At 45.7% G+C, this 23446-nt stretch overlaps 1 protein-coding gene across 1 annotated transcript in view; it reads right to left on the bottom strand.

Annotated features, from left to right (window-relative positions):
* Positions 1 to 2618: 2618 nt before the first annotated feature.
* Positions 2619 to 23446, bottom strand: part of spred1 (sprouty related EVH1 domain containing 1) — a 28882-nt gene continuing 8054 nt past the window's right edge. Inside the window, exons 2-6 of the mRNA XM_012823014.3 lie at positions 18044 to 18266; positions 14485 to 14653; positions 11733 to 11779; positions 3787 to 3939; positions 2619 to 3395 (exon numbers count right to left, since the gene is read on the bottom strand). Of these exons, the coding sequence (XP_012678468.1) occupies positions 2736 to 3395; positions 3787 to 3939; positions 11733 to 11779; positions 14485 to 14653; positions 18044 to 18266 (1252 nt within the window). The 3' untranslated portion in view covers positions 2619 to 2735. The remainder of the gene's footprint in view (positions 3396 to 3786; positions 3940 to 11732; positions 11780 to 14484; positions 14654 to 18043; positions 18267 to 23446) is intronic.

Below are 23446 nucleotides of genomic sequence, written 5' to 3'. Positions count from 1 at the left end.
CTGGAAATAATCATGGTAGCTACTGCTGTTCTGCAGTCAGGAACAGCCAAGATTCTACAGTGAAGATCAGCTCTGCTGCTAAATGAATCAAGAGTGCTGACGCATCAGTGAATTTTGCTCCTTGGGTTTTGCACTGGAGACTGCAATGAGGTTCATGGAGTTCACATTTAAAGCTTTCAGGCCTGCAATCATGAAATCTACATGCCAAAGTCATACACCTTCCTAAAAGCACAACTTCTGACACACAAGTGATCTTCTTTTTTTTTTTAGACACTGTACATGTTTTATATGAAAAGGTACCACACAGATCAGAAAATGGCAGCGGCAACCACTCTGAACTTAGAATGACTTTGATATTACTAGAATAGTATAGTTCTGTTTTAATTTATATACTTTAAATTGAAATACATAATGATTTTGCCATTTTATGGAAATGTTCATGAACAAACTACTGGTATTACTGTGCAAAATTGCTTTTTTGGGCAAGTGTGCTATGATTTTGGCATCTGTTGCATGATGTTCGCATGAACTCCCATATGCTTTCATCACTTGTAATCCATCCTAATCTTACAGCTCCAGTGCAAAACTAGGAGGTAAATGTTTGTATTTCAAACATGTCTTGAGATGATCAACTTAATTTGGGGTAAATGGAAAATTTTAAATTGTATTTGTCACTGAATTATTCCTTTATATTACAATTCCATTACTTGGAGAGCATCCCTTACAGAAAATGCCTTCACATATGCCTGGCAATCTAAACATAACGCAGACCAATCTCATTGGATGCTTTTAGTCCGTTTTCTATAATTGTGCATGACAGTAGAGGGAGGTTCTTTGAGAGGGGTGTTCCACACCTGAGCAGAAACTGTTGTGTGTGTGTGTGTGTGTGTGTGTGTGTGTGTGGTGGTGGGGGTCTGTGTGAGACAGTCAAACACAACTCACATATCACAAAAGAAGTACAACACACATAAACTAGACATGGAAAAATGAATGTCCCAATGTACTGCGTGATACTCAGCAGTGGGATTCAACAGATGCATTATATAGGTCTATACATATTTCAAACTAAGAAATGCTTGCTTAAAATGACAGTTGTTTATTCTTCATACTGAGTATATGGTCTGTCTGTGCATGGTTGTGTACATAACAATAACATACCATGAGGGTGTCCACAGAGGAGTATTTAAGTTCTCCATTTCAAATTGTGAACTTGTGGTGCTTTGATGAGGGGCAGGTTAGACTCCTCAGAAGAGCATCAAGGACCAGATTCTCTCAGATAAGCCTAATGGTAAGTGCCTCTTTTACAACAAATAAGGGTGCAAGGGTCTCTTCACCCAAACAATAACAATGACAAATAAGAAAACAAAAACAATGTTCAAATGAAAATAAAAATAAAAACTTGCTGGTTGAGCAAACTTTTTGTTTGTTTGGAAATGGTTCCTGAGCACAAATGCAGAGGAGAAAATAATGTCAGTTTCATTCTGAAACGCACGCGCAAGGGGGCGGACAACACTGACTAAAAAGGAGAGCTGCAGCTGGGATTGTGGGGTGGTTGGTCTTGTGAGTATTAGGCAATGGGCAATATCTTTATTCCTGACAGTAGGGCATGAGTTTTCTTCCTAACTACCCCCCTTTCTCTTTTGAGGGAGGTGGCCAACATGATACCAGTTTCCCTTCAGTTTTATCTAATCCTCCACTGGAATGCAAGTAAATGGTCCAAAACAATTCTGTCAATACAGGGATGGAAGTCCATTCGACATCTTGGAACTGTCAAAAAGCTATTTCAGATGATACCCTTCAAAAGCAACAGTGTTACTGTACTTGAACGGTCATTGAAAAAGGAGAAACAAGGAAATGTATGTACATCCACCATAGACAAAAGAAAAGATAAAACATCTCTGCACAGCTAAAACACAATAAGGGAGTTCCTGTTAATGTACCATTAGAAGCCATTTGGGTTACCTTATATAGAAGGAAAAATAAACATACCTAGTGCACTTTTTCTTCTGTCTAAATGATTACACTGTCAGCGAATGCTTAAGTCAGAAAAGAAAGGCCACGGTTATCCAACTGCAGTCACAAGAAAAAGCAAGAACAAATCCCTTTTAGCATTTTAACTCATACAGTAGATTTTTCTGTAAGCACAACTGGGTACCGAGTTCCATTTTTTTATTGTAATTATCTTCATTTGTTATGTTTTTTGATCTCTGTACAAAAGGAAAAAAGACAGCATTCCTTCACGAAGATACACATTACTTTCATGAGTCTGAAATGGTGGCCTGTTTGTTTCCATGTTCAAGTTTATGCAAGTATAGGTGTTGAACGTGTATGTGTGTGTGTTCAGTAATATCTCCACATCTGGTTATCCTGGCGCTTCTCCATAGCGCATTGAAAGCCTCCGCTGACAAAGAGCCTTCCAGATCCACTGAAGCCTTTCCTGATGGAGCTTCTGCTGCTGCTCCTCAAACAAATCGCTAAAAGCCTTCCTGACGGCCTGGAGCAGGAGAGAGAAGACCCCTCTCCCTCAACCCGTTTTGTCAAGGCCAACGGGGAGCAAAAAGGGACAAACTACATGGATGCCGACGCTTTGCTCTTCCGCACCACTTAATTCTCTTTTGTTTGTTTTTTTGTTTTCCTAAATTCCAAAAAACAAAAATCCTCTGTGGTTGCGGTTGTTATTTTTTTCCAAAGGTGGTCATGGGGCGACTTCCGCGGGGGTGGCGAGGAGTTGCCGCTCAGCCGGCTGCCTTGTGCTTGCCGCCGCAGCAGTGGCACGCCTCGCCGCAGTGGTGGCACAGGCGCAGCGGCAGGTAGCAGCACATGCACGGCGCCACCAGTGAGAGCGCCAGCAGTGCCGCCCAGCGCAGGCAGAACTGCTCGTCGGACGTGTCACATGAGCAAGGGTCTGAGAAGTCGCCCTCCGAGTCGGACATGCAGTGGTAGAGCAGGCTCTCGGCGCAGAGCATGCAGCTGACGCGGTGGATGCATTGCCGAATGGGATCGGGCGCGTCCGGGCACTGGCCGCGCCGGTTGTCCTGCCGGTTGAACATCTCGCGGCAGTACAGGCAGCGTGAGCGCTCGCCTTCTTCCCGCCGCCGCCGCGACGCCTTGCCCTTGAGCAGTGGCGACGGCTGCTGGGTTTTCACCGGTTCTTTGTGGCCGTGGCCACTGCCGATGCTGCCGACAACCCCCAAGCCACCCCCCAGAGAGCCCTCGGGGTACAGGTAGGGGCAGGGCTTGGAGTTGTGCTCGTCACGCTCTGCCTCCTGCCTCCACACCACCGGGTGGCGGTAGTCCTCGTAGCCCCGGATCAACACGTCCTTGCGGGGGTTGATGCGCACAATCTCCTCCTCGTCTGTGTGGAAGGTGACATGGCGCTGGGAGCTGAAGGAGACCTGGGCAGTGGAGAGCGAGAGAAAGAGAGAGACTCTCTAAGCTGATGCAGATCGACTTGCAGAAGACACCCACACTATGATGCTATAAACAACAGATGCTATACAACTCCTCAAGGTTTTCTCCCAAAAGGGCTTTTTCTCCCAAAAGGACAGTTACCCTAGCTACATTTAAAATATTCAATGTGTAATCTGAGAATAGTAACCCGCTTGGGTACTTTTATAAATGCCACCAATCTACTTTTTAAGACCAGCTTAAACTCTCTTTAACAGCAGGATCAACACATTTTAATAGTGTCCACTGTTAGTGGACAGACCAGCACAGGAGCATTCCCTTTGGCCTGAACAGGATGCAAAGCCTAGTGAGGAGGGGGTGGGGTGGGGTGGGTCATACCTGGGGTGGCAGGTAGCGGCGGTGGGAGGTGGGGAATTCGTCAAAGGGCTGGGCACGCACGTAGCAGCTGCGGAACTCGTTGGGCAGCATGGCTCCGTGGGGCGAGAAGGGCTCCTTCATGGGGCTGCAGACGGAGGGGGGCTCTGTGGGCACCTGCAGCACAGACAAACAAACACCCACATAGTTAGGAGCACCAAATCACCATGCTACAAAACAGAACAGAACACACAGGAATGTATGCAGAGGCATTAGTATGAACTACTCATAAATATACAGTGCTCTCCAGGATTATTATTGCCACCCATATTATATAGTGAAATAGGCAGATTTTTCCCCCTGCTATTAATTAAATGTTGTCTTTACACAACAGACAAAAAAATATATAAATTCTATATGAACCCATTGCCACAAGAAAAAAGGTCACAGGTGGTTAAAAAACATGTTCGTTATTAATGAATTAATGATTTATTATTGGCAACCCCTCATTAAGTATTTTGTGCAAAACCTTTTGCCAACTGAGTCTTCTCTTGTAATGTGTTATAAGACTTAAGAACACACAAGAGGACATTTTCGACCATTCCGTCAATGCAGAATCTCTCCAAATCTTGTAGACTCCTAGGTCTTCTCATGTGCACTCTCCTCTTGAGCTCAACCCACAGTCAGGGCACTGGGATGGCCTTGGCAAAAAATATGATTTTGTGTTAATTTAACTGTTTCTGCTTTAGATTATTGTCCTGCTGGATCCAACCACAAGCAAGTTTTAGCTTCTTGGCAGAGGCAACCAGATTTTGATTTAAAATCACGTGGCACTTCCTGGAATCCATAATGTATGCGAGCAACACTGCCATGGCCTTTGGAGGAGAAACAGCCCCACAGCATCACAGATCCTCCACCATATTTAAAGAGGTGCTTTTCTCTGTAGCCATTTATTTCTACACCAAACTCACCTAGAATACCTGGAACCAACACAGGGCTCAATTTTTGTTAATTGTTGTGTAGTTCTGCGTCCCAGTTAAAGCTGATTTTAATAGGGAAGAACAATGCAGTGCAGCTCTCACTCTCACACACACACACACCTCTGTAACCGGGGGGAGGGTGGAAAGATATTCTTTATCGAATACAATCAGGATAAGTAATTCACTTCGCTGGGGCAGGTCTGTGCACCCAAACCACATTTTGCTAATGCTGACAAATAAACAATTTATGGGATTTGATCGTTTCGTAGTGCCTTTGCGCTAATAATCTTGTTCAGTTGTTGACTGTTACTTACTGGTGAGCCTATGTAAGTAATAACCTGAACTATAGCGTCAAAACGACCGATTTCTGTGGCCTCTATCATCTCAAAATGCCTGAAAACTGCGTTTAACTACAGTAAACAGTACAAATATTTCTCCAGGGGTGAAATGCCACATTAAACAGTATCCTAATAAATAAAACCCATTGGTCCTGACCTGCTTTCACCATTTCGAGTTGACAAGATTTTTTTCCGTGATCACGTTGATAAACCCCCCCCCCCCCCCCGCTGAACTTCAGTTTCTTTTGAAAATGTAGATGGTTGCTAAGCAAAACCCTTGAAGAGTTTCCACACTATGGCAGATGGGTAGGTTCTGGATATTATACATTCATGTTGAATTCAGGAACCCATCCAACATATCCATATGCCCACCCAAGGATGACATCCTGATAACGGCACTGCTTATGAATATTTTGAAGCAACATGATCATATAAGGCATCACCAGTGGTGGACCTTCAGGGCCTGGCTTTTGCCTTATTGCAATGCAATGCTCTTGAATCTCACCCATGGAGACTTAAGGATTTGGGCCCCGTTTCACCTCATTTTAATACCCCAGTGAAACAGGATACCATTGATGACTGCTTAAAATGTACACTTAGGCCAACTTAAAATTAGCTAAATCTGCATGGGATCATAGTTAATATACATTTCCTTAATTCAAATGTCTTGCGGTGCCAATAATTGTGATGTGATTTTGTTTTTAAAATATATATTTTCATTATTGCTTTTTTCTTAGACTAAGCTTACTTCAAGTAAAGGTAAGATTTTATAATATTAATAACTGTTCAGGTGACATTTTTTAGAAGCCTTTTTAATTCAACGTTAGCCAGTGTGTTATAATGGTGCGTTCCATTTACCTTGGAGGTCAGAACTCGGAGGTGGGAATGGCATCACGCCAGAGTTCACCAAGTTCCAGTAACAAGTCAGAAAACCATGCAATGCAATGCAATACCAATTGTTGTCAGCAATACCAGTTGATATCAACGCTTTACTCAGTATTTTGCACATACAAACACCGTATCAATATGTCCACAGATAGAAGTTGGACAGTAATTTAATGACACAAATCAGACAGAAGTGCTAATAAAGTTGATTCGTGGGGGCAGTCATCTTGGATTCTGAAGTCAGGGTTGGTGAGGTTCATCTGACTGAGTTGGAATTCCGACTTGGAACTGGGAAATTCTGACTTCCGAGTTCAACTGGAACTCACCATAATTCTGGAGGCACACTGTACATACTAAGGTGGTCAATATTATTCTCAACGTATAATGAAACACTGTTAAACTACTACATTTCATGTGCAAATTACAGCAACACAAACAAATAAACCTACTTAAAAAGGTACAATCTTCAAAATGGAATCACAGGGAGAGGGTAAACCTCCCTTTGTGCAGCAGTAACTAAACAGGTATGGGAAAGCAAAGTACCAACATTACTGCGGTCAAATACTTATTTATAAGAAAGTTAAATTACTGACTCATTATCTGTCTTCAAAGAACACTGAAGAAAAAAAAAATCAATAAAAAATATTTGCTAATGGTGAACGTATTGTATTGAATGAAGGATTCTGTAGCCCATGGGGACGGACGCATTCCCCAGCTGTCCACAAGGTGGAGCTCTGTGCCTAGAAAACACATGTGCTGCTGGATCACTCCACACCTTCTGTGTGAAGAACTTTCGAGTTCCTGTCGTCCTTGCACACGTTCCTAGCATTTCTTTTTCTTTTTTTTCCCCTTCTCCGTCTTTCTGTGGGTGGGTGGCAGAACTAGGGAGCTGTGACTGATGTACACTGAGAACCTTTGAATGTGCCAAATGCAAGAATTCATCACTCCGACACCAGCGCATTCCTCCCAGTGACAAATCCCTTCTTCACCAGCTTCCAGACATCATTATTCTATAATACAGACTTTATCTAAATATGGCTGCAAGGACGGGAGAGGTCAAATTACAGTAGTTTATGTTTCATGATCGCCTCCTGATATTTTACAGCATGGGGAGATAAGAGGGGTAGGGAGGAACTGAAAAGGAGAGACAAAGCAAGAAATGCCTTTCGTGTGAATGCGCACACACACACACACACACACACTATATATATATATATATATATAAACTTCATGTAGAGAGAAAAGGGGTTGACTGAGAGTGAAGACATCCTCCACCATGTCATCCTTCCTGACCAAATGTCCACCCTCTCAAAGAGAACAAGGGCCGGCGTGAACTCCCTGCAGGAGAGGCATCCAGCGTCATGAAGGACGTCTGTTTGGATTGTCCGCTTACTGTGCCGACTTTTGCCTTCCTGTACCATCGCTAGCATCACAACGCCAACCTGTGTGTAAACATGAGCGCGATGGCTTTGTCTTCGCCCCCTCTCGCTCTCACTTGCACGCAAACACATTCAAACCTACATGCGCACGTGTATGTGCACACTTTCTGTCTATCTCTCTCTGTCTATTAAACAGACAGACAGACAGACAGACAGACAGACACACACACCCACGTCCTGGCTTCTCTGCGCTCCGTGTGGAGGAGGCTGCTGGCAATGGTTTGTTGCTGCCGTGTTTTGTGTGGGGTGTGTGTGTGTGTGTGTGTGTGTGTGTGTGTGTGTGTGTGTGTAGTAGCCCACGCCAGTGTTTTTAACGCACAGCGGAAATCTGGTTTGCTCCCAGCTGCTGCTACAGTAATTACTGTCCTGTGGTTGCTAAGAGATGCTTCCTTTGACTTCTTTTTTTCCCCACTCTCCCTATCTCTCCCTCCCTTTTTTTTCTTCGTTCTCTTTCCCCCCACTCTTTCGTTCTTTGCTGTTACTCTGTATACGCATGTATGTGTGTGCATGCGTTTATGTGTGTGTGTGTGTGTGTGTGTGTCGCTCTCTATCCCCCCAATTCTGGAGTGCAGCATGCTGTGTGAGTGTGCGTCAGAGAGAAAAAAAAAAAAAAGACAGAAAAAAAAACGTATGGACAGCGAGTTAAAGCGTGAGCATGTGTGAATGAGCGAGTGAGGGAGAGCGTGTGTGAATGAGCAAGTGAGGGAGAGCGTGTGTGAATGAGCGAGTGAGGGAGAGCGTGGCCAATGAGCGAGTGAGGGAGAGCATGTGTGAATGAGCGAATGAGGGAGAGCGTGTGTGAATGAGCGAGTGAGGGAGAGCGTGTGTGAATGAGCGAGTGAGGGAGAGCATGTGTGAATGAGCGAGTGAGGGAGAGCGTGTGTGAATGAGCGAGTGAGGGAGAGCATGTGTGAATGAGCGAATGAGGGAGAGCGTGTGTGAATGAGCGAGTGAGGGAGAGCATGTGTGAATGAGCGAGTGAGGGAGAGCGTGTGTGAATGAGCGAGTGAGGGAGAGCGTGGCCAATGAGCGAGTGAGGGAGAGCATGTGTGAATGAGCGAGTGAGGGAGAGCATGTGTGAATGAGCGAGTGAGGGAGAGCGTGTGTGAATGAGCGAGTGAGGGAGAGCGTGGCCAATGAGTCTGCCGGGACAATGTCATAAACCAGATCCAGCTGGAGAAATGTTGCCCAGAACTTAAAAAGCCAGATGACAGCTGTGTGCGTGTGTTTGTGTGTGTGCAAATGTGTAGGAGTGTAGGGAGAAAAGGGGGGGGGGGGGGGGGGGTATTAAAATGGGAACCAGACTTAGAGCTCTTTTAGCAGTCCAGATTCTTGCATGGTCCTAACCCTAGATCAGGCAGACAGCAGGGAGTGGGGAGGCTAACAGCTAGCGATTCGCAGCTAGCCTCATAGACCTTACAGAGAAGCTGCAGAGGAGCGGCTTTCGTGATCAAAAAGCCCAAAGAGCCGCTCACAGAACTAGCCACACTTAAGGCTAAATCCTACAACAACAGGTTGTGAAGTAGTTGAGCAGATGTGAATGTGGTCACAGAGGAAAAGAAATGAAAATAGAGAAGTGATTTAGGCTTAAATTCTTTGTTCTCTGTAAAAGAGAAGATGGTAAGTTAGAATACAGGTTTTGCACATGTGTGGTTTACAGGATCTGCTTTTTTGATGGCAACGTTTCAGAGACTGATAAGACCGGTACAAAACACACACACACACACACACACACACACACTAAACTTTGGCTCGCCACTTCCAACACAGGGTTAAGCGTCATAAGATCCAGCTAAAAAAAAACAAGTTCAACACCACAAGTCTTCTTTGGGCCCATTAAAAACCATTCTCCAAAAATGAAATGATCACTGCCTCCCCACAAGACTTGATTATTCCTCTACACAACTTCCTTGGCTCTCAGGAAGAGCGAGAGAGCGAGAGAGCGAGAGAGAGAGAGAGAGAGAGAGATTTAGCCAACAGCCCCCTTGGCTGCAGTTAAGATGGCTGCAATCACACAGGGAAGGGGAGACTGAGACGGAGTGCTCCTGTTCCCAGTGGGCCAATCAGGCTGTTCCATTCACATGTGTGGGGCTATCGCAGGCATTTACACAACACTGTGCCATTCCTGCTCAATCGCACATGTGCAGCTCTTTCAGGCCTGGAATCTGCTGCTGGTGAATTTATCCACCAGCTAATGGAAGAAGCTTTCGCTCTCCCTTACACACATACACTCACTCTCTCTCGCTCGACTTGATTGTGCGGTCTCTCCTCTCTCTGTGTACCTTGGCAGAAGATGAAATGGCTTTATCAGAGAGCAACAATACACAAAATGGTGCCAGAAACAGGTAATGTGCGAACGGTGACGTGTCAAGTTAAGTGTGTGTGCGCGCGTGAGCATGTGCTGGTGTATGTGAGCATGTTCTAGTGTGTAAGAGAGAGAAATGTGCCCTTGACTGTGTAGTGCGCTGAAGGAGGGCTGGGTCACTGCTGGGCTGTGGGTGCTGAGCAGGAGGAAGACTGTGGTCGGCAGTCACAAGGAAAAGGCAGAAGGGGGAATGGGTGCTGCTCACCACCCGGCAGGATGTGGGTCATGGTGTGTGCGTGTGTGTGTGTGTGTGTGTGTGTGTGTGTGTGTGTGTGGTCGGGGCGAGGAGTTATCTGAACATTTGCTGCTCCAAAGCTGCAGCTGGACTGTGAGACGATGTGTGTGTGTGTGTGTGTGTGTGTGTTGGAGGGGGTGGTAAAGCCATGGTTCCAGATGCCAGGACACTAACGTGTGTGAGCTGTGAAAACGCACACCCATACCAAGGCCTGGGTCAAATCAGATTCCACAAGTCTCACAGTGTCTAAGACAACATGAACATGAAATTCCCTACTCTCTCAGTACGAGTTTGTTTTGTTGTTTTTGTTTTTTATATAGAAAACCAAACCTTCAAGCAATAAACGTGTCAATACCATGATCTATTGCGGTCTATGCTCAGAATATTAAAATGACAGAAGTAAAAAAAAGAGAGACTAAGAAAGGCGAGATAAAAACAGAGATATTTCCAGAAGGCGAGATAAAATAATTACAACAGATTTCTGTTTTATGATCGAGTTCTGAGAAAGGAAGTGATTGGCTCATTGCCATCTGGTGTTTGTGTCGTTTCGTGGTCTTTTGCTCTAAAACACTGCAGCGTTTCGGTGACTAAGTGTTTCGTCCGCTCCCAGGCCTGAAACCCTGCGTGCGGTCTGATGCCATGTCACCATGGCGACACCCTCGGCGGCTTCGCTGCCGCTGCCTCCCCCTGCCTGCTCCTCTGCCGCCTAGCAACAGCCGAGCCACTGGGCTTCCTGTATCATTGATCTCAGGTGATCTCCGCGGGAACAGCTTTTCCCAGCGATGTCTGTGAATGAAGTAGCAGGGGGAGGGGGCGGAGGGAGATGGCTGCTGCTGCCACTGCCTTCCTCCTGAAGGCTAACTAACCATTCACTAACCCGCATTCACATGTTGTGTACTAGATTAGTATTAGTAATCTATTTTAGTACACTACTTGCCGCTTTGCTTGAAAATATACAGTCTCTTCTATAAGCAGTAAACCAAATTCTAGCAAAAATGCTACACACTGGTCAGAATAATTTAAAATTATATATATATGTTCATTTCCACAGCTCTTGCCAAAATGGCAGGGGTTAACAAGCCACTATTCCTCACCTCCGATTTACATACCAGCAAGCTGATTGGAATGTATGACAATCTCAAAAATACATTTAAAAAAGAAAACCACCTCACAAAGGTCATCATACATACTTAGATGGTAAATGGTGAAAGTTTTTTGATGGTGCCTTATTTCCTATTGCATCTATTAAAATCCATCTTTTAAGTGCAGAAGACAATGTTTCGCAAAGCTCAAAACTTCACAGACTTAAAATAACACTAAAACAACACTGTTCCATACTACAGAATTATAAGCATGGGAACCATACTTCAAGATGATCAACACAGGAGGATACGGAAGTGTGCACTAGAAGAAAACAAGTCAGATCGAGACGCAATACATAATATGAAGGACACCGGCAGCAAAGAGACACTGCAATTAAATATAGCCCGAGGTACAACATATCGTGAGGCCAACCTTACCATATCCCAACTACTCAAAACCCACTATAGACTCATATTGTGACATTCATATTTATTGGGATCTTATACATTTGGGGCTTTAGTGAATAGTATTTCCTTTTTTTAATAACTCAAAACAGACCATTAAAACAAAACGAGTTCTCAGCTTCAGTATCTGGAGGAGGACAGGGGGCACATGGCCAAAGCCTTCAGGAGTCGGAAGCCTTACCTGCAGTCCGTCTTCAGGAGTGTCTGAGTCGCTGTACACTGGACAACCTGTGGAAGAAAAGATGCACAGAGTGAGTCATGGCTTTAGCTGCATGCATTCCTCAACATTAGCATGGAGGCAGACCCTGCATTAAGGGCGGATTATTCCATCTGTTTAAATGAGAGACGGCTCCACTGACTCCTGACATTCAGTGACCATTTCTGTCTCTGTGAGGGTGAGTGAGGGAGAAACTATCACCACTTTCCTAGTGTCATTACAAGCAGGCTGTGCAGTGAAGGGGTTGCCTGTATTTGACAGAGTTGAGCCCATGTTGACTGTGTATAGATTGCTAGCAACCTAAGAAAGAGGCAGGGAGAGAGGCAGTGGGAATTTTGCTGGCTAGAAAAAAACATCAGGAAAAAAAATAAATAAATAAATCACTTGGTGGTTTGTCTGAACAGATATGCCTAGAATTTTAGACGATATAGTTGATCTTAAGCATTGGCAGAGAAAGTGGTGAATGAGAGGGGAGAGAAGAGAGAAGAGAGAGAGACAGACTGACAAAAGAGAGAGAGAGAGAGAGAATGAAAGGCTGAAAGAAAGATCGAGAATGAGAGAGAGAAGCCAAGAGACAGAGCAAGACAAAAAGCAGTAGGGTGAGAGAGAGAGAGAGAGAGAGAGAGAGAGAGAGAGAGAGAGAGGGGAAGGAAGGCAAGGAAAGGGAGGGGTGGAAAGAAAAAGCGAGAGAGAGGGAGGCAGGCAGGCTTCAGCTTCAGGCTCCCTGCAGCACGACTCCTCCAATGCCAAGCCACTGTTCTGGATGAGCCATGTGCGCCGTTGCCGTGGCAACAGAGCCGTGCATAGCTGACACACACTGCGGGTCCGGGCAGCGGCACGATGCAACAGGAATACAGAGGAACCTGCTCACTCTCGCGTTCTCCCTCCCTCCCTCTATCTCCGCCTTTCGCTCGCGCTCTCTCCCTCTCTCTCTAGCTTGCGCACTCTGGCGGCATTACACAACACACCCGTGCCTTAACTACTCAAGAGACGGACACTGGTTGTCTGGCCGGCCTGCTGCGCTGTGGCGCTCTGATGTGGCCACTTCAGATGCGCTAAGGATGTGGCCACTTCAGATGACCGACCTTCGGGTTAAAAAAAAAAAAACACCTCACAAAACCACAATCAAAAAGTTCAGACGATAAAACGTTTACCTCAAAACAACCTCAGTGCACACTTTGCATAACTAAAAGCCGTTCAAACTCTTTAAAAAAAAATAAAAAATCCTTCCTGGTGTGGATTTCAACTAAGATTTTGGAGTTAAAAAAGAGCTAGAAAGTGAAGAGACGTTTATGGTATCTCACATGCGAGTCTGACCTTCAGCAAAACAAACAATGTAATTTAAGACATAACTGTTGTGCTATAAATCTATTTATCTATTTGGATGACACAGGAAAACATTTGTTTATACATAAAAATAACACAAGTGGCCATTCCATCACATCCAGATCGAAGCAGATTCAACCGTAGCCTGGCCGGATGGCCGACTGTTGTGCAACACCGGTGTGGTATGGAGGTCTGCTGAGCTGGCTGTTTCCATGCTAACCACTTGCCTCGCTGTTTCGCTTTCCTGCTCGCCTACTCTCGGGACCTGAAAGTCCCGTGTCAATCAAACTCTTCCGCTCATCATTCGGCTGATGGGCAACACCACAGACTTTGATCTTGATAAATAAATAGGATCCTCTAATGTGATACAGTCGCACCAAAACACTATGACAATGAGTACCTCCATTTTATGCGGTTGGAGTTGAGCAACTTTGAGATGTAGTATATACGAGTTGGCTTGTCAATAAATATGCAGAACCGTGCTTGTTTAAAAGCAGATACAGATCAAATCTATGTCGTTTGTTGTTACACAGTCAGACATAAATATAAATTCAGTTAGGAACACTGACACAAGCAGTCAGGTTGGGAGAGCAGTGAGACAGATAGATTATTTACAAATAAATAATCTACAGGTATCAAAGTAGGCTATGTGTTGAGTCAGTCAAATAATGGTGAAAAAACAAAAACACATATTTGACAAAGTGCCTTTATGGGGTGTGGCAGACATGTTTATAGTAGCTTTGGGATTGCAGACGGCAGAGTTTCATTAATTAAATGCAAATCTGGTTGAAAACACAACTTCTCAACTGCACAATCTGTAGTAGTCAGCTACGCTAGGGATGGGATCACCATTATAGGGCTCACGACGCTTTCCCACTTGACGACAGAGAAGTACAACATAAGCCTATACAATTCTTGAAACCTTAACTGTTGCAAGTAAACAACTGGCAAAGCCACATTTTGGGCTTCCTTTCCATGGCTTCTCGATGCCGGTATACCATGAGCATTGATGATATGCACAACAAATAACTATCGGCTAGCAGAGACAAGACAAGATTTCTTGTGTCTACTTTGAACACCAATAATGTACTTCTGATCAGAGAAGAGAGACCACAGCTTTTTCCATGACTACTGGCGAAGAACTCAGGACAAGTCTTGCTTGTTTGGACTGAAGATGTCAAGTTGCCATGGACCACAGACTCACATAGAACAGGCAGTATCCAGAAGATGTGACTTCCTCAAAAGTAGCAGCACCAATTCTCTGAAAGTGCTTGACTACACATGTCAAACTACAAAGAGACTAGTTAAGAGGCTAGACCTCCAGACCCACCAAAGATCAAAAACCATATGAGAATTTCATTAAGAAATGAAGCATAAAGAGAGGTCCCACCTTGCTTAATGTCTTCCAGTGCTCTGCGTATCCCCCTATCGAAGGCCCGTGCATCAGCCGGACTCTGAAAGGTCAGGCCAAACTTTTTGTTGTCGATCCTCCAGTGGTGGAATATGGGATTGACTTTGTTGTAGACCAAATCCCTCTTGATGTTACACTCCAGTACGACCTATGGACAAAGAAAGGGTAGGTATATGAAGCTTCATGGTTAGAATCTTGACTCAGTTAAAGGAGCTGGCATACAAAAGACACGTGGCTGGCACATTGTAGAACGCAGTAATGAGATGACATTTCATTAAACTGTTTCACAGTTGATAAAACCAATTGCCAGCAGAGTCTGTGGAATGGTTTCAGACGCTTTCATTTTGACGTGCGAATTCTAAAACAAGCCTTCATGAGAGAGAATTCTTTTGGCAGATCCAGCATTCAGAAGTCCTCCATATGCCAAACTTGGGAGGAATATTAATTGTTAAGTCTCAGGCAATGGTATGGGGCTTATTAAAGCAGTACATGAAGAGGCAGTCAAAGTGTGCATTCAAAAGCCCATTATTAATGAAGACCTTTCAATTGGCTCCAGGCCTTCCCATGAGCAGATGAAATGAAACCAGAGAGGCCTATTAGTCTTTGGGGCTTAGTGTGCGAGTGAGTGCGTGCGTGCGTGCGTGCGTGCGTGTATGTGTGTGTCTGGTGCCGGCATGCCCAAGAGCATGCATATGTTCAACGTGTGCGTGCTTGTGTGTGTGCATAGCATTGTCAAATAGAGCAAAACAACCCAGTGTAGCATTCTCTTCTGAGTAAAGCATATGCCATTCTAAATAGAGTTCCCTCCCTTTTGACATTGACACACACACCACACACACCACACACACACACACACACACACACACACACATATATATATATACATACATATACATATACATATACACACACACACACACACACACACACACACACACGTCATAATCCAAACCCAAACAAGGATCAACTAAACCCAAAGCCCAGGAGGGGGTGGATTTCAAACGGGGCCTCCAGAGCATTTGCAACTTCAAAAGCCAGAGGTGTCAGGAGGTTGGCTAACCCCTCAAATAAACTGAATGTAAGTGGATTAGGGCCAGTAAATGCCCTAATGCAAGGGCTAGGCCGATCTGCTTGTAATGTGAGCTGGTTAGTCCTTTGGGCGGGCAGGCGGGGGCGCACACACACCCACACACACACACACACACACCCCACAATCGGCATGCTAATCTACGTTGCCTGCTAATGCTAATTGTGCAGGTGAGCTGGGAACCGCCAGCAGGGGCAGGTGCATGTACACACTAATGGTTAGATGATCTATTTGCGGTGTGTGTGTGTGTGAGTGTGTGTGTGTGTGTGAACACGTGTGTGTTTGTGTGTGTGGATGGGTGAGAGTTGAGCCCCATGTTTACCCAGTCGCGCACAGGGCTGGGGGTGTGCTGGGAGTGGGTGGAGGGGTTCTGTCAGGCAGCCTGATTGTGAGGGCGAGACTGAGCGGAGCCAGGGAGAGTCAGGTGAGCACAGGCGCGGCAGAGGAGGAAGTATCCCCGTTACAGCATACGAGGATGACACTCTACACCACATTCCACCAGAAGGGGAAAGAGAGGGAGCAAAAAGAGGAAGAGAAAGATAGAGGGGTGGAAACACAACAGCAAAAAAAAAAAAAAAAAAAACTGGGGTGAACTGGAGATGGTGTGCCTTGGAGGGTGTATATTAATATGTGTGTGTGTGTGTGTGTGTGTGTGTGTGTGTGTGTGTGTGTATAAAAAAAAAAAGAAGAGAAAACGCTGTGTTTAGCGCTGGGCTGGGGTGGCCTCACTGAGATGAGAGATGCCCCATAGGGCCACTGTTGGGTAGGGAAAGAAGAGGACCAGCAAGGACTCCCCCATACAGCTACATCATCAACAAGGACCCACAAGCAGCCACAGCTCAAATGATTATCTCCCGCTCTTTATTTTCTTCTTTTTAACTTCACATTTCAATGCCTGTTATGGTGGCATCTTTCAGGTTTCCAATCTTATATACCCCCCGCCCCCTCTGGTTGGCTGGCACACACACGCACTCACACTCTTTCCGATTCATCCCCATTTAAAGCCATTTGACATGCAGTAATTGTGTAGTCAATTAAGCCCGAGTCCTTAACATGGGAATATTAAGTGAGTGCAGGCACATTGGGAGGCTATATTGGGCACGAGCTGACTCATCAGTACACTCTGTACCACATCGTTACACACGTGTGGGCAGATCGCCCCTCTGACACTGTTGTCATCAGCTCTCGCTCTCTCGGTTCCGCTCTCGCTCTCTCGGTCCTTGAGTCAGGGTCGGTCTTCTCGCTTTTCAAGTCTGTTTTTGCTGGTCTCTTTTTTTTGGTTTTTAGTCTTTGCCTTGGTCTCCTCCACCATACCTCTCATTCTTTGCCCTATTTCTTATAGGCGACGTCCTCTTGTCTTTCTCTGTGCACGCAAATCTTTTCACTTCAAGCAACAAAAATTGTTGTATTTGTCAGGGAGAAAATGGTCATTGTCATCGTAGTGAATTTGACATCCACTTAGAGCTGGTATGCTGCAAGTTACATCATAAGTAACCTCAGGCTGAGGAAATAAAGTGCATCCAGCATGTTAGCACGGTAGCCAGAGGATATAGTCCTCTGCAGTGAGCAAACCTCACTCCCTGACACCTTAAGAGCGACAGGCGCTAGCAGCCATGGGTTATCGCCTCCTTGTGTGCCCGGTGTGGGACTGCTTGTCTACACATTGCAGGTTACATTAGCAATAGCGTTTACTCGCTCCCTTAATTCCCGGCCCTTGTTTCATGAAAACTGGACCGCATCTAGCTAAAAGCTAGCTGGTAAGGCTGGCGAGGAGGCCAAGCCCATACACTGGGCTCTGTTTGGGTGTAAAGGGTTACAATGAATTTCCTGTATCCTCTTCTGCAGCTCCTCAACACTTAAATACTGCGGCAGAAGCAGGATCGAGGCAGTGAATCATCCTGTTTGGACTCCCCCGTGAGCCACGCACAACAGAAACCCAGCCAGCTTTATCTGGGGCTCGAGAACGCAAGGAAGCGGCTACTACCGGGTAAATCTAATTCAGGCCTGGATTCACGTCATGCATCTAACCAGCCAGTGAGCAATTGTCAACCCCACACGCACATACATGCGTACACACACAACCACTCACTAGTAAGACAACGGAGTCTCTCCTACTTGATGAGAGAAGGATGCTTTACCCTGGAGCTGGCGGCTATTTTCAGGAACCTGTGCTGTGGAGGAGAGCCAAAGGCTCACTTCATGTGCAGGGTGAGGATATGACGCCAGGACCTCACCCTTATCACCGGACACCCCCACACCACCCGACAGAAAACCCTTGACTAACCTCCTGAGTAACTGTGTAGCAGTGTCGTCACGTGTTTAATGAGAAGGAGTGTGTGTGTGTGTGTGTGTGTGTGTGGTGGGTGGGATCTGGAGTGTATGACATATGTCATGTGGGAGTGTGTGCTGAGGTAGATGTGAATGTTGTAGGCATGGCTTTGCACAGCGTACCGATTTGTCTTTGAGCCGCTCCCCCTGGATGAGGAAGTCGGCCCCGCCGCCACCGCCGTTGCCACCATTACTCCCGTTGCCGCCACTGCTGCTGCTGCTGTCGTCGGGCCGATTGACTCGGTGGACGGTGACGCAGCTCAAGCCTCCGCCCCCCAGGGGGAGCCACCCTCCGCTGGAGTCGTCCCGTGTCATCACCACTGCTCTCACACGCGCGTAACTGTCACTATGGGAAGATAAAGAGCAAATGAACATATAGCATATACAGCAACATAGTTTTCAGAGAAAAACATAAACACACATTTTGCGTCTACTGTGCTCAACTCTCAGGATGTTGATATATGAATATTATTTTAATAAACGTCAAGCAATAGCATGCAGTTAAGGTATGTTTTCATAGGCAACTATTTTTGGCATCATAGTCAAATTCATTTTGATGATATATGGTCATGTGAAAGATAGATAAATAAACTAGTCCTTCCCACTAGCTGCAGAGGCTATGCACAGCACCATGTCACCAACAGAATCACCAAAATAGACTCACTAGCATGCTATAAAGGTTTGGTCATGACATCCTGCTGCTTGCAAGTTTTTGCATGCTTTATAGATAGTTAGCTTGCTAGTTTTAAATCAAAACACAGGATGAGCTCAACCGGTATGGCAAGCGTGCTTTCCAGCAGTCATGGTGTTACTACAGTGCTGTGTGCCAAGCTCTTTAATATGATACTGACTGGAGAATTTCACTCGTGTGCCACTGGAAAATGGTCAAAGTTCACGGCAGACAGCCTTTTACAGATCCCCTGGTGACACATTAAGGAAGGTGGGACCGGGAGAGGAGGGGGGAATTTGACCTCCGAAGACATCTCACGCAACACACCACTGACGTTACATCAGCTGCTTCCTTATCTTGTTGAAAAATTGATGGTAGCAGCAGGATGCACTCACCACCACCCCCCCCACCCCCCCCCCCACCGGGGCCAAACTGGTCAGAGAAGCGCTAATTAGCGAGGTCAATAACTCTGAGGCTAGAATAGTGTGCTCAACCATGTGAGAAACTAACGTGAATTAAACAAACTAGCTTTTATGTAACATCAGCACAGCGGCACTGGAATGTGGGTCTGATTGGTTAGAAATTAACCTCGCTTATCCGTCTTCCTCTTACTTCTGTCCTAGAAAAACGGCTACTTGTCTGGTGACTGTTTGCCAACCTTCCGATCAGGATCAATGGCCCGGTTAATAAAAACAGGGCAGTTGCTCTGGCTGTCAAAGTCAAACAGGGTCACACAGCCTTAAAATACCCTGACTACAACAACAAAAAATGAGGTGTGTGTGTGTGTGTGGGGGGGGGGGGATAAAAGTCAGCTTGGACTAATACAGTCGTGATTGTGTGTGCACTGTTAGGCCCCGCCATCTAAAGGGGAAAAAAGGACGACAGATTTATATAAAAAAAATAAAAATTTAAAAATAATAATAATAAAAAAAAAAAAAGTCAGGCTGTTTTTTTGCTTTGGGACACTTTTCTCTTTTTCTTGTTTAGTAAGCAAAAGAACCACTCTCATATCCCTCTCGGCAGAGAGAAGTTCACCTCAGGGGAGAATGACAGAGGGAGGGGTCACTTCCTCCTCGAGACCTCTCACGCCCGCAGTTTCTGACTGACTGCCTGAAGTCACAGAGCAGTGAGAATGGGCTGGGAGGGTTGGCGCCGGGAGCCTCGCAGGTAAGGCTTGGCTGGTTCTCCACACACCAGCGAACAGAAACCCTGCCCATCTAACAAGAGGAGCTGTCACTCACACAGCAGGGAAGTGGCAGAGGAGAGGGCAGACGTGCTGTTCAGGCATGACCAAGGCACAATGACCATGACCTGCCTGGTTTAAAACATGTGCATGCAGATATGTGCTGACACACACACACATACGCACACAGCACTCAACATCAGAGGCAGATATAAGGGTTGAATCACAATTTTCAAAAAGACAAAAAAAGACGACATAACGTCAATAAAAAAGTAGCCTACGCAATTACATGAAAGGGTTCCCCTACTTTACCATTCTCTACATGCCCTTGTGTTGCTGACGCAAATACATTAGAGGACCGGGAGAGGGAGGAGAAAAAAAAAAAAAAAAAAAAAAACACGACGTTCCTGTGACTCCAACAGAGCCTCCATATTGTGCACTTCCCGGTTTTGGCATCCACCATGTTTGACGTCAGACTGGAGGTTTATCAAATCATCACGGTGGGATGGTCGCTCCTCATTCCTTAAAATAGCCCCTGATTTCCAAGCACACACGTGAGCATCTGTGGCCTCACTAGTGGCTCAAAACAGACAAGACCGCGAGCTGACAGATTAGGGAGCGGTGGGATGCTCGTGTGCTGACGTCACACACACGGGGGTTTCGTTCTCCTTGCATTCAAGTCACCACGACGATTAATAACCCGTTTCTTCCGTACCAAAAAAATTAAGCCAAGACACAAAAATAACTAGCGGGTCACACCTACCCTCCATTATGGCCCTTGTTTTCCATTTTGGCAAAGCACGATCCCTTCTTTAACTATCTGCTACCATCTGTGGTACCCCGCAGCCTGACAAGGAGAGTAGGCTCAGTCTACCAGCACCAAGGTCATGGCTTCAGAGGATATTCATGTAATATGCCCATGCCTTCATTGTGCTTTGCTCGGCCATCTGCTCGGGACAACTTACTGATCAAATGTAGGGACGGACTTCTGAGACTACATGTAATATCTTCTGGAGATCTGAAGATCTTGCACCCTGGGAATGGAAGACGCTTCCCTGTTTTAAATTCATCCCAGGAAAGAATGAATTCGTAGGAGACAAAAGGTTTGGGAGCCGTAGCCCCCTCTCCTCACTGAGAGAGAGCACAGTCCAGTGGTCACACAGAGACAGGCCGGAAGCAGGATCAGCTGGTTCAGAGAGCCGAGGGTCAGGGGCCGGAGGGGGGAGGGGAGGAGGGACCAAATTATCCTAAGTTAGTCTGCTGGAAGACTGACTTCATTTCCGAAGGGGAGGGACAGATGAAAACAAAGGAGTGGGAGATGTGTGTGTAAGTGTGAGAGAGTGTGCGTTTTGGGGGGGGGGGGGGGGGGGGTGCAGGCTGTTGTCATTCATGTTCACTGCCAAGTTCAGTGGAAGTTGCCAGTCTTGCCAAAATATAACAAGGGGAAGAACAACAACAACAACAACAAAAAACACCAAATATTTCACTGGACTGATACAGAGTTCAGGATGCTTAACCCTTACTGTCCTGTTGGACACTTGGGGGAAAAAAGGCATTTAGACATTCACTTAGAGTTAAACCTAGAGTCTATTAAGATGGGAGGCCATGCTCCAGCCATCAAGTGTCTGCTGTCTAGCTGTATGTACAGGATAAAGGCATGAACCATTTGTCTTTTCAGGATCCTGTGCTCCAGAGGCTTGAACATAGCATCATTAGCTTAGTCTCCATGGCTGCTACTCTGTGGTGCAGGACCCTTGAAACATGGGTGCTGGACCTTGCATAGTGTTTGTAATGGTGGGATGAGTGGCACTGGGATGTGGCTTGAGCCCTGAGTTCTCGCCAAGTCAACTCCTCCTCCTGGACCCTCTCGCTACGCCACCCTCCCGTTCCCTACCTTCTCTACACAATGGCTGCTTCTCTGCTGAAATTTCACGTTACTGGATCCCCGAGCCCGGAGTTTTGTGCCCTCACAATGTCCAGGCAGTGGAGCATGTAGCCGGAGAGACACGCTCTGCAAGCTAAGGCTAGAGAAACCTCCCCTGGTCATTACCATCTCAAAAGAAATGGGCAGGGGGGTGTGGAGAGGGAGAGCGGGATGTGTTGCTCCTCTCCTCCTTTCTTTCCTTCACCCATCCAGGGGAGGCCGGTCAGGCTCCAGTGGGGTCCTTAACTTTAGAAACAAACATTTCTTTTTTTTGATGAAGGGCATATTTTTGAAGACACAAAAGGGGAGAAAGCAAGTACTTCAAGCATAAAACGAGTCATTCTGCTCCATGTTCACAGTATGGATACAAGCACTAATATCCACAAAGACACAAAGAATAGGTCAAGCCAGATCTTTCTTCGATAGAATCCAAAAACAAGGAATGAAATGTGAGAGCTAATCACAATTTGGGTAGCCTAATCAGATTACCAATAATCAAGGGGATCTGTTCACCAGATCGTACTCTATCCCCCCAAACAAACAATCAAAAAGGCTTAGTTACGTAAATCATAAAAACGGAGTCTGAAACAGACGCAAAACAAATTTGCTCTTAGACACCAACATAACCATGGGAGATTATCCTTCACCGACATAAATTACAAAACAATGTGACAATCTCCAAGATGACAACATCTAATCTTAACAGTTTCTCACCTTATTTCATATGGTTGACATATCACATTTTAAACAAATGGCTGCTATACAGAAAATATCTAGATTACCAGCCAACCAACCTTTACATAACACTTGATCAAACCAGGGTTACAGTCATTCAGTCCATCTTCAATGGCCATGTCTGCCTAACCCACCTTAAGAGGGAAGGGTTCTCACCTAAACACAAGATCAAAATGACTAGCTGCGCCTGCTCTCCCACTGCTTTACTTTCAGTGATCAAGGACGACCTTGTCAGTTACTTTAAATAATAGCCTCATTCTGCCAAACATCAAGACCAGGTACTTCATTAGGCATCACGGTCATTCTGCAATGGGCTTTGGAAGAAGAGAGCTTGATTTGTTCACGCAGTGAGGGCTTCTGCGATGCCTTGTGTAGAGATGCACCTACACCGATGGCTGATGACTCATCTCCGGCTCACGAGAGTTTCCATCTTGAGCAGTGCAGGCGACACTGAGCGAGGCCGCGTGAGAGGCAACATCAGACAGACATGGAGCTACCAGCTAAAGAAGCATCAGCTCCAGTAAATGACAAAAAAAATAATCTAGGCTGGACCCCAATTAAGGGTATGGTTCCTCCTAACAGTAATCACCCGCCTCATGCTAATATTTGCCTACATTTGCTGGTAGCGCAATAGATTATTTTTTCCCCTTGACTACCAAGATGAGGGTTTACTGCTGCCACTTCACACACACATGAAGTGATTTTGTATGGTTTCAAGCAGAATTCAGAACGTGGAAATTATATATATAAATAAAAGACAGTTTTCCCCTACAATCAAAAAATAGCACAGAACATATGCTGGTTGAGGACTAAAGCAAGCAATATAATACACGGTCACAAATCAGACAAAGAGCAGCAGGAGTGGGATAAAATAATCCAGTGGGGGCCTAGGATTGTAATGTCTAAATTTTAGACAAAATCAACACCGAGTTTCTACCCCACACCGATGCTGATCCTGCTAGTGTTACTGGATCGGACAGCTGAACCCACGGCATGGTTCTGGTACCCCGCGAC

This window comes from Clupea harengus, chromosome 14, assembly GCF_900700415.2.
Source record: "Clupea harengus chromosome 14, Ch_v2.0.2, whole genome shotgun sequence".
NCBI classification, from domain to species: Eukaryota; Metazoa; Chordata; class Actinopteri; order Clupeiformes; family Clupeidae; genus Clupea; species Clupea harengus.
This window is presented reverse-complemented; position numbering and strand designations above follow the sequence as displayed.